The following is a 12,293-nucleotide window of genomic DNA, read 5'->3' on the forward strand; positions in this document are numbered from 1 at the left end:
GCGCTATCTAAGATCGCAGTGACCTCACCTGCTGCCTTCAGTCTTTCTTTTTCGAGGCCTTCTGCAAGCTTGATGGACTTCTCTACATGTGTGTATAGTTCGGCCAGTGTTTCAGGGTGTTCCTTCATGAGCGACCTGGACAGATCAGTGTTCTTCCTGATCACGTTGGTGAAGGCCACTGTGGCGAACGACTCCTTGAGGCCGCTCTCCATGGACAGTAGCTCTGTCTTGAAACGTCCCAGGAAGGTGCGAATTGGTTCGTCACTATTCTAAGGCAATTGGAAGAGTGAATTGAGGTCGGCTGTCTTACGTCTGTTGTGGACGTATTGCCTGGCAAACTGGTTAGTTAGTTTTTTGAAGCTGTCGATTGAGTTCGATCCCAGCGAGTAGAACCAATCGAGAGCTCTATCTTTTAAGCTTGCTGAAAACAAGCGGCACTACAGGTGGCCGAACTCCTGCGCACTGTAGAGTGCAAGGCTCTGAATGTAGCGAGCTATGTGTTGACCAGTGCACGTGCTGCCATCATACATTGCGAACTGAGGCTGAATAAAATCTTAGGGGGAGGGTTTATTGAGTACCTCAGTTGTGAAGGGGGACGCTCAATACGTCTTAAGCATCTTTTGAACATCCTGAGTGGCGTCCTTTTTGACAGTGCTTTGTTCGATCCACTAGAAGAGGCTGTTGATTTGTTGGTTGACCTCGTTAATTCCATCCTCAGCGGTGATTCCATTCGGGTTCTAGGACTTGACCTGGGTTTTTAATGTTGCGTTCTCCTACCAGAGCAGGGTGATGCTACCGTTCATAGCTTCCATCTGGGTGGTCGTAATCTTCAGTTGATCCTGGAGGCTTTCCATGCTTTGTGGGCTTGAGATTTGTTTGAAGGTTTTTTGGTTGAAGGGTTGTGAACTCAAGAAATCGAGCCACAGACGGTGCCAATGTAAAAGTTATATTTCGTTAACCTTACTGATATAGGTAATCTTTGAAGAGAAAGGTGTTTACGGGATTGAATTGATCAAGTTCGTATAATCGAACTGCCTACTTATCAAGTTCTCTTTGTTGAGGGGAGACTTGAATCAGTCATCATTCTCTTTATATAGGCAAGGTGTCCGCGCCTCTCGCATTCCCGCGTCAGGTCAGATCCAGGTCTTCAGGTCACTCCCCAGCCTTGATTGCGAGTTATGGACATTTATCATGAAGCGTGCCTGAAGCTCCGGCCTTGATGGCTGTAATAAATACATATTTTACAAGCTATAGTGGAACGAGTAGTGAGCGCTATGTAGGTCGCTTCTGGATGAGATCGTCCATTCGTCTCGAGTCACTTTGAAGCGAGCTCGCATGACGAAGGTGTGAAATCGATTGGTGGTGAGGTCGCTCTGAACATAAGTTGAATATGTTGTTTGTCTGATTCGAGTCACTATGAAGCAAGCTCTGAGGACGAGAATACGAGATCGGTTGGTAGTTCTGTATGTACTAGACATGTGTCTAGTATCCATTGGCATTGGATATTATTCCCTCACACAACCAATATCGCCTATATGCATATTTAAGCTGACTTGTCACCAAAAACTTTTAATACGTAATCCCAGCAATATCGCTATATACCACGATCTGAGAAATTGACACCAAGATTTTTAGTGGTTGATATGGCCGATATTTGAGGATTCCCGGTGTTGATGTGTTGATGAACGGTGAAATTTTAGCAGTCGATTTTTATGTACACTCTTTTCATGGTTAAGAGAACCTCAAATATATCGAAGTTTTCCAGATGTGAAGTATGAATTAAGACCGACTCATTGTGGACAAGGACTTAGAAAGATGATGGAAAGGAAGAGCACATGAAAAATAGACAAGACTTGGTCTGAAGGTGAAGTTGAAGGGGTATAAAGGAACAATGTAGACACAGTAAGATGACTGGAAATAGAGACACATATTCGAGGTAAGTCCATCTCAATATCTCATTCACAAATCACAAGCAATAGAATTTAGGTTCCCTAGAATATATGCTTGTGAAAAAAATGCAATTGCCTCTGGTTGTTGATGCATGTGACAGCAACTTCAAAGTTCAACCACATATCAATCTATGTAATCATGTGAGAAAGTACACTAATGCTAGCTGTGTGTGCAATCTCGTGATCAGTTAATTTAGCCATTAACATTGGACCACCGCACCTGGTCCCTTGAGTCTGAAAATGAGTGAAGATAATAGACTACACCACTACAGTAGAGGACAGGAGGTAGTACATTAAGAGTATTAAAGTATAAGTTGTCAGTAGAGTGTACAACCGTGAAGTAAAACCAAACTTGAAAGCAAGACTGGTATATGGATTTTATGGAATCAGTTTTTCAGTAGTGAAAATATTACCTAATTTTTGTTTCTAGAAGCCCTTGATAGTCACTCTCATTTCCTATCGTCAACATTCACCTCAGCCATAGTACAAAATATTGTAATATTTGGAGATATTTATTTAAATTTCAGAAAAAGATATATAAATATAACGATATATTCAGATATATATACGACTGTAAATATCGGCGAGATTTTCATAATATTTACGATATTTGGGCATATTTGGAGATATTTAGCGATATTTTGTATATATAATAATTTTATTTAATATTTACCATTATATTTCAAATAAATATAAATAATGTATCATAATATATCAAAAAATATCCATAATATCTACGATATTTGTTGATATTTTAGATATATCTACAATATTTGTATGTGAAACAATATCAAATATCCCCAAAGAGAAAGATATATCCACAATACATATCTAAAAATTGAATATCAATAAATACTCATATCCTGATATTTTGTACTATGACCTCAGCTGAGTAGAGTGGTCCTAATCACATAGGACTTGGGCCAATTTAGTGTTCATTCCATTAAACTGTATTCAGTGAAACATGGAGTTTATATCCTTCAAATTTTGATGTTAACAATTAACACCAATTGCGACTGTTTATTGATACGAGCACGGAACACCTATAGGCCAAATCATTCACCTAGCGTCTGTCTATTAAAATGTTGTTCAACGTATAAGAACAATTCATATATTGTATATACAACCTTTAAATAAAGAAGAATCAAAGTAACTGTTGTTCCAGGTCTTTTCTTGAAAATCTGTTCTTACAGATTTTGTTGTTGGCTTACATTAAAAAAATATATATATAGAGCTGTTCTCTATCAACAAATCTTGCCTAATAAACACCATATTAACTTAACCAAAATCCTCACCGAAAACCGGCAAAGAATTTCAGAACTCAAAACCAGTGCACACTCCATGACAGAATGGACGGCAGGCAGTCAAGTCCACATACATATCTTGTAACACCTATGCAATTTTCCTTTCCTTCCATGAAATTTACCATACATCACGTAGATACCTTCCATCCATTTGCAGATTCTTAACCATGCTTTCAGTCTTGGAGTTCTCCAAAGATCCCTGAAACCAATTTCCAATGTTCTTGCTTAGTTAGGTCCACATATTTCCTTAGTCCCGTTTTTTTTTTTTTTTTCGGAATAAACAGTCCAAGTTTCAATATTCCTTAAACACACACGTTAAAAGAAAAGTTGGGCGAAATTGGGAGTGAAACACAGTTTACACATTTCCCTGGCACATGAAGCAGAGTACACGTAGATGAAACTCTGATGTTCCAGGAGATCTAGAAGGCAAGTCAAAACAATGAACTTCAAAAAAATTAGAAACCTAACATACCAAAGACTTGCGAGTTACTTGTTAATCATAGAAATGTGGTAAAATTATAAAAACGACTGTCATAAGTGAAAACTTTGGAGTTGATTGGAAAAAGTTTTAACTAAGAGCATGTTGTCACATGTAAAACAATTTCAATGTCAAATCGTGACAGCTTCACACAAGATTTGGAACTTTTGAGCAATGGCCATACCTGCTCTTGGACAATAGTGTGGAGAGACCGGTGGACATCCTTGGCCATGCCTTTTGCATCACCACATACATAAAGATAACCACCCTGAGAGATCATGTTCCAAAGATCCGTGGCCTGAAAACAAAAATTTTGGGCATGAGAAATTAAGATATATGCTCACTAACCAGAGTAGTCACAAATAGTTCGAAAAGAAGGGGTGGGTGCAATTGAAAATTTACCCTTTCCATCATCTTATGCTGCACATATTCCTTTTTAGGACCCTCGCGTGAGAAAGCCACAACTAACTCAGTCAGTGCACCGGCTTCAACGAAACCATTCAACTCATCTTCATAAATATAATCCTATAAAAATATAAGGGTCCAATCAAAAACTTCACAAACAAGGTAATTAATGAAAAGCAACTGTAGTAGTAATCAAGACTGAGTTTACCATATTGCGGTTCCTGCAACCAAAGAAGAGGATTGCAGGTCCCAACTCTGCACCAGCTTCTTTCAAAGCTAAACGTTCCTGAAAGAGAATAGAGTATGACCTTAGTTGATACCACTCACTGGCATACAAACCGAAATTGGAAGATGATGATATATACAAACCTGCAAAAAGCCTCTGAATGGGGCCAATCCTGTACCAGGACCAATCATGATAACTGGCAGGGACGTATTCGTTGGCAATTTGAAGTTAGATTGTCTCACAAAAATGGGTGCTGAGCTGCAATTGGGGCTTTCTTCCAACGGCACAGAATTCTGCAAAACTCGCATGAGTCAGGACATAGGGTCAAAGCTCTGGTAGGAAGACCATATTTGTCCCAAACTGAAAATTTATATCCCGATAAAAAGAATGATAAAAGCATATGCAACAGAAAACCAAATGACCGTAGCTCAACAGCTCCTTACACTTGACCAGGTTAAACTACATTTAGAAGAGGAGGAAAAAAGAAGAAGATGAACCTCTTAATTTTTGCGACTTGACCTTACTGAATTAAATTATTTGTAAGGATTAATTGGCCTCAAAACTGAGTTTCCCCATTAGTTGTTCCCCTCGTGCAAAACCAAGTAATTTTTTAACCTACTCTTGATAAGTATCGTTTGGTGTAAACAAATAACACGTAAAAACAAATCCAACACTAGCATTACTGTGTGAAAAGTAGGGCTGTCAATGGGTTTCGATAACCCGATAACCAACCCGAACCAAACCGATAAAAAACGGTTTGGGTTTTGGAAATTTGGTTTGCCCTCCACCGAACCAATAAGAAATTTATAAACAAGTACTCACCGTAATCCAAGTTGAGCACACTCCTTTGTGAACACGGCCTATTGGTGTTTTCTCATACACTAAAGCACTTGTCACATGGATTCTAGTTGGTGCCATCCTGTAAAATAAAATTTTCAAGCCGATTAGATGCTAAAGGAGTGATAATACCATATATCATATAAGTAGAGAAGCTCCATTCCCATCTACCTAAGGGAAAAAATGAAAACTCAAGGCACCAAATGCACCCCTTTAAGAAAATCCTCTGTTCACAAGTCTTCTATCATTCAAGTTTTCCAATCCAAAAGTAGAATAGAAACAAAATAAAGGAATCTCTCTACTTTTAGACTGTATTCTGCAATGAATTTCTGAATGAACAATTCAATTGGGATTACAGAATATCATTGATCAGATTCTACCAACTAATTCAAACTAGGTCGTAGTCTGAAAAATGTGATAGATTAGATGTTTATGATTATTGAATTTGTTTGGTTCTTCAAGTACTAGAGCACAAGGTGGCAAAGAGATTCTATATTGACGACACCATCTTATGCAGTCATAATGATGCTGGAAGACCTTCAGGGGCAAGTACATTTCATTCTGCTGAAATTTTTTCCGTCATCACACTATTAATTATTGGCACAGAAGATATAAGGAGTAGCTTATTCACCTTGACGATGATGAGATCGAATAGTATCTCGGCTGCAACCGAGGAGCTATAGCAGCAAAGAAAACTCCAAGAGGAGGCTTTGCTGATGGAAACTCATCCATGACCTCAAGGAGACTTCTCTGACTTGCAACTATCCACTGTGCATATTCATCCTGCACAAAGAACGGTAAATTAGCTTCAATGTGTAAAAAGTAAACTATCTCACCAATTGGTTGTCAAGTTTCAAAATGCAAACCTTCCCAGCAGGAGATGCAAGATTTCTTAATCGATCAGCTTCACTTGGATCGGATGCATGGGCAGCTAGAGCCAAGAGAGCGGACTGAACAAAAAATGATTGTTATTACAAGTAAAGAATCTCTACAATAAAACTTTCATGAACAAATATGAAAAAGGTAGCATGAAAACGAAAACTGAAAGAAAAATAACCTTTTTAGGAGAATTTAAAAGATCAGCATATCGGATCAGTGCTGTTCTCAAAGTGCAAGGAGATGGGAAGGGAGGAGCCAAGGAGCTTCCAGCACGTGGTGTTCCATCTTCATTACCAACATGGATTGAAAAGTAAGTATCTGATGAGTAGCCTAGCAACCTTTCTGCCTCCTCCACATACTCAATACTATTTTCAGCATAAACACCAACATGGTCTCCCGTTTCATACCTGAGAATATAGGGAGGAAACATTATCCAATTCAGCACCCTTAATCGAAAACATAAAATACAACAAAGTAAACGGTAAAAGGGATGCAGTTGCAGGGCAGCACATTCACATCTAAGAGATTTAACAGCAGAATTTACCCTAGTCCGGTGCCAGAGATGTCGAATTCCAAATGAGTACAAGAGCGATCTGAAGCTGGAGTATGAAGCTCCCTCCTCACAACCACATTGGCCCTTCATACAACCAATAAAAACTATATTTGTAAATCATTCCAAAAAATATATGATTGTGGGATTAATCTTGAAATCCAGCTTACAGAACGTAGTTACTACCTGCATGGATGATGAATATCAGGAGTCGTGTGACCATTTGCCTTACTCCAGTTCTTATCCTGTGCTGCTGCATCCGAAATGTCATGAAATACAACCCGATATTCTAATACAGCAGCAGTATACGGAGTGGAAACACTTGTAGTGTCATCTTCATCCAGTAGCAATTTATCCAATTCTGGCCACACCAATTCCCGCCTAGCACATCAACAGTCAGGACAAGAAAATTTTGTTAACACAATTTGAAAAGAATTGATCCATTTAGAATCATCAAAAGAGTTGATTGGAGTTCTTCAAATACCATGCCGTAAAGTCATCCTCAATGCATTGATCATCATCGCCAAGACCAACAGGAGCTAAGCGCTTCCCACCTTGTAATATGGAAAATATAAATCAGCAAAAATTCCTCCCCTTATGTATTTTTTTTTTTTTTTTTTTGATACGGCATGTCAAGAAAGAAAATCCTTCCGAGGACTTGTTCAAAGATGAGATGCATTAGAGCTTTGCTAACAGATACATTTTTTCAAATAAAGCTAGGTGACATCTCAAAACTCCTAACATAAAAGATTAAGCTAACCACTGAGCAATTTAGTGTCGCGTTGTGAAATAAATAGTCTTAAAAATTTCATAAACCCTAACAACTGGATATATAAAACCCTACCTTGTTCAACAAGGATTTCATCCACAACTTTTGCTATCTGTTTTTCCATAACACAATAAAGAAACAGACATTAGCAATTTCCAAAAAACTAGAAATGAAGTTCAACACAACTACACAAGGAGACTAAAAATTTCTGCAAAAAATGAAAGTAATAAAAATTAAAGTTGATATGTACAACATGCCCCATTTGAAGTTAGGACGAGAAAAGGAAATAGAAAAATCAACTACAGAAAAATCCCAAAGTTATATTAACAGGGAGATTCTGGATCACATTTGCACATACTGTGTTGCATGACTTGCATCTAAGTTACATTGACACCGATACGTGTGTCCGTATCAACTCGGATACGAAGTGTCTGTCACAGAGAAATAACAAAAATTGAGGTATATCACATACAATACGTATCCGAGTGTGTCCAACACGGACACGTGGATACATATCCGACACGGATTATTTTTGAAATATGGCGTGTCCATGTAACATAGTGTTGCATACTTGCATTGGTATGATTTTTAAAAAATGAATACAAAACCGTAATTTTAATTTAAAAAGCCTTTCAAAATTCTTTTGCGTCCAATCATAGAAGTTAACAGTTCCTCTATTACACAACTACGCAGAGCGAAAGGTACAAATAGGCAATAAGTTCCCTCTCGAACCTTATTGAAATGCTCATATTGCCTATTGCCTAGACCGAACACACCAAATTGAAGTTTCTCAAGCCAAACCCCTCTGTCTTTCCCCTACAAAAAACCAACAACCACAATTAGTTCAAATTTAAATGCATAACAATTAAGCATTACTCGTTCCTTAAAGCACAAAACGCGAACAAAGTTTTCGAGCTTACCTCCTCAAACCATTTATAAAATCTGGCAGCATTGTCCGTAGGTTCACCATCTCCATAACTAAAACAATTAATAACCAATTTAATTAGTATTAAATTATTACAAATAATTACAACTGAAATGTAAAAATTACACATAGGTTCAAGCTTACGTGGCAACAAAGAACAATGCTATGTTCTCTCTCTTAAATCTCACTGCATACTCATCATCATCTGCTGCATACTCATCCTAAAAACAACAAAACAATCAAACTCAATAACCTCAAATTATCTCAAAATAAATAAAAAAATCTCAACTGAATAATAATCAACTCACCAGATCAACTACTTTAAATGTAACTTTCTCATATCTCACTTTACCTTCTTCCGCAAATGCCTAAACAACACCAATTGACCAAACTGAATTAACTTTGTATCAAATGAAGCAAAATTTACATCACAAACTTGAAAACAAACCTTTGCAAAACCTTCGGCAGTACCAGTTTGAGTACCAAAGAAAATAGTAACCTTCTTTTTACCATCATCAACTTCAGACTCAGGCTCTGTTTCTTCAAAAACAATTCGTTTCAAAGGCTCAATACTTTTACTACTACTACTACTACTAGACTTATTTCCATTTCTCCATATAAAAACAAACACACAACCAATCAAAACGGCAAATGATGTCGTTAATAACATCAACACTTGACGATTCTTAAATACTTCCGATATATCTAATGGATCAGATTTTCCATTTAATATCGCTGTCATTAAATCAGTTACTGATATTTTCACTGACTCTGATTCCATAACAACAATGTATAAAAAATAAAAAAAGATAAAGAGAAGAAATGAAGTATTGTATTATTTCTCTCTTCTCTGTTTTGAATTATGAAGAAATGAGAGGAGAGAAATATTATGATTTATGGTTTGGAGGAGCTCAACGCCTACCAAACTCGACTGGTCAAACCACCTACCACATTTTAACTTAACTATGGTTAAGTATCTTACTTACCGGTTAATGTTATTAAAATTACGGAATTGGACTTGTGTAAAGACAGATTTTGTTGACATAACGACTTATGAATGTATGGCATGTGGCATTCCACATTTGCACAAAAGGCCTATCAAAGTTGTCAGAAGATGTGATAGGGCATTCCACATTCACGAAATTAAAATTATAAACGAGGGACTCAGTCTATTATTTGGAGAGATCAGAGATGAGATTGAGTTTGAAAATAAGAGCAATAGTAAAATATGTTGAAATAATAGTTCCATTTCCGCGTTCATGTTTTTTGAATAAATTTGAGATTGATCAAACAGGTCAAATTTTGATTGGGTCATAAACACAACTTTATTCATCCTTGGATGACAATTTATTTATGAGTTATTAATCAGAGATGGTAGAACAGAAATAAACCTAACGCAAACATGCCCATTCTATATCCTAGATAGGATATGGCAGAGAAACTTGATACTCGGAAGTTGGAACTATGGATCAATTATTGGTACAATTTGGTAATTGGCATGTTAACGTAGCTACTAGCTAATACTCGACCGCAAGAATCAGTGAAATTTATTGTCCAGCTAGTCTCCTTAACTGTTCACACGCTGAACCTCAATTTGTTCTAAATCAAGAAGATGATTTCAAGCAAATAAATGAAGACATTGCCTTCTTCCCCACAACCGAAAATATCCAGTCCCTTAGTTAAACCTCAACAATTCATTTTGTCACTTAATCAACTTTATCATATTGTATCATTAAAGTTGATTGATAACTTTCAACAAATGTGATAGATGACCTTTTTTGAGAGAATTCAGTTGATCCAACAAAATTTATAATGAAACTGAATCTAGTTATTGGGTGTAAGTACCCTCCGTTTTACACTACAGAGCACGTGTCCGCACTGTAGGACATTTTATTTCAGCTCGTTCTACAACATTAGATCGTACCAACGACCTAACACCCAGGTCATCACCAGCTGCAGTTACAGCCATTCATGGAAAGATATCAACTAGTACAATCTTGGAGCTCAATCAGCGTCACAATCAAGGAAACATTAACTTTGTAATAGCACATTAATGACGAATCATTAAGATAGCACACAAGGTGGATCTGTAATCCATAACGGTTCAAGTACACATCTATAAATAGAGATAGATGAACTACGTAAGGCTTGATTTATGTTGACCCCGAGAAACTTGATACGTAGGAAACTCTTATCTCAAGAAGAGTGCAGTCATTTCCTATCCAACAAATCATCAGGTTGTAGTCCCAAAATAACCAACATCTACATTGGCGCCGTCTGCCGGTTCGTTTCCTTAAGAAAAGAACAACCACTCTTTTCTCAAGCCCACGAAGCTAGTCAGAAAAACCACAATGGATCCCAACCTACAAGCGTTGGCAGATCAGATGAAGACACTTCAAGAAGCCTTCATCACTTTGCAATAAGAAAACCAGACAATGCGAAAGCAGGCCAACTCCAACGGCACCACAGAAGCCGGGGAGCACAACACTGTTGCAGCCCTAACCAACACCACCAATCAGCGTTTAGAAGATTTCGCACAAAAATTAGAGAAGTCAAACGAAAGAGTTAGCGCGATCTAGATAGCTCAGAAGATGCTAGAAACGTACAAAGCATCACCATTCATCTAAGATATCAGAGACAAACAACCTCCTTCAGAGTTCATCCAACCAAAGTTCCCGTTGTACGACGGTACCTCATGCCCAGGCGAGCACGTAGCTCGCTTCAGCAAAATCCTACTACAGCCATCATGACTACGACTACCTGAAGTGCAAACTTTTTCCAGACAGTTTAAAGGACGGAGCAATAGACCGGTTTTACATACTCCCTCCCAATTCGATCAACAACTTCAATGTGCGCTTTGCGAGACGTTAAATGGCGAGTTAGGCCCACAACGAAAAGAAGCGCCGCGACGGACTCCTTGTTTCAGCTCAAACAAGCTCATGGTGAAACGATCTGAGCCTTTCTAGGACGTTTTAAGAAGGACCTCCTCTCGCTGGAATCAGGACTCAGTGACGATTTTGCAATTTCTGCGTTCACAAACGCCCTATTGGACGACTCCGACCTAGCAGGGTCCCTCATGCGCAACAAGCCAAACACCTCAGCCGACCTGTATCAAAGAGTCGACAAGTACATCAAGTACGAAGAGTGGATGACCAAGCGCAAAGGCAAAGAGATCCTCGCAGTTAACAACGAGTCAGACCCCAAGGAAAGCAAGTAATATTCAGGCAACAACAACAACAAAAGATCCTGCTCCAACAAACCCTCATACACGAAGAGAGAATTCTCCAACTTCTCCAGGATGCCAAGTCAAATCCTAAAGAAAATATATACAACACCATACTTCAAACCAAACATCAACAAGGTGATAACCATACCAGAACGTCCATACTGCCATTTCCACAAACTCCACCACCACGACACGAATGATTGCTAGAGCCTCAAACACTACCTCCAAGACCTAGTGGAGGAAGGCAAATTAAAAGAGTTCTTTCCAGAAAACGACCTAAGGCACAAGCTGGATGCCATACGCCACAGAAGCAGGAGCAAATCAACCCAACGATCTAAATCTCCAGGTCGGTCAAGGCACAACAGGAGACAGCACTCCTCTGACCAAGAAGAAGACAAAGTAATTAACATGATTACAGACACCTCAAATGACGAGAGCTCAGGTCGGGAGAAGTGCAGAAGAATGGGAGCAATCCAAGAAATCTACCACCTCTCACACAAAGCCGAGATAATCAACTCTACCGACCCTAAGACGACAACATCAATTTCATTCACAGAAAAAAATCTAGACAAGGTGTGCCTACCTCATAATGATTCCCTGGTAGTGCATGTCAAAATCAATGGTTGGACAGTCAAAAGAGTCATCATCGATCTAGGGAGCTCATGCGACATACTTTTCTATCAAACATACAAGGACATGCACTTGCCGGACTCGGTGATGATAGAGTCCAATGCACCGCTCTATG

General features: G+C 38.4%; 1 protein-coding gene across 1 annotated transcript; it reads right to left on the reverse strand.

Moving 5' to 3' along the window:
* Positions 1 to 3,046: 3,046 nt before the first annotated feature.
* On the reverse strand, positions 3,047 to 9,287 carry LOC147508810 (NADPH--cytochrome P450 reductase-like). The gene is made up of 18 exons (XM_086601173.1): positions 8,771 to 9,287; positions 8,631 to 8,690; positions 8,467 to 8,543; positions 8,318 to 8,375; positions 8,130 to 8,213; positions 7,473 to 7,509; positions 7,113 to 7,182; positions 6,815 to 7,009; positions 6,623 to 6,715; positions 6,257 to 6,485; positions 6,066 to 6,149; positions 5,831 to 5,982; positions 5,185 to 5,281; positions 4,506 to 4,655; positions 4,345 to 4,422; positions 4,134 to 4,256; positions 3,916 to 4,029; positions 3,047 to 3,452 (listed from the first exon to the last, which is right to left on the reverse strand). Exons 1-18 carry the CDS (start codon positions 9,101 to 9,103, stop codon positions 3,372 to 3,374), a joined length of 2,115 nt encoding a protein of 704 aa, XP_086457299.1. The 5' UTR covers positions 9,104 to 9,287; the 3' UTR covers positions 3,047 to 3,371.
* Positions 9,288 to 12,293: the final 3,006 nt, after the last annotated feature.

Source organism: Coptis chinensis, chromosome 3, assembly GCF_015680905.1.
Source record: "Coptis chinensis isolate HL-2020 chromosome 3, ASM1568090v1, whole genome shotgun sequence".
In the NCBI taxonomy this organism is placed as follows: Eukaryota; Viridiplantae; Streptophyta; class Magnoliopsida; order Ranunculales; family Ranunculaceae; genus Coptis; species Coptis chinensis.

Excerpts from the sequence above, each read along its gene's own strand:
- LOC147508810 (XM_086601173.1), bottom strand. The coding sequence starts at position 9,103 with ATGGAATCAGAGTCAGTGAAAATATCAGTAACTGATTTAATGACAGCG. Across the intron at positions 6,150-6,256 it reads TTTTAAATTCTCCTAAAAAG|TCCGCTCTCTTGGCTCTAGC; the intron begins GTTATTTTTCTT and ends TTTTTTGTTCAG. Across the intron at positions 4,257-4,344 it reads GTTGCAGGAACCGCAATATG|GATTATATTTATGAAGATGA; the intron begins GTAAACTCAGTC and ends ATATTTTTATAG.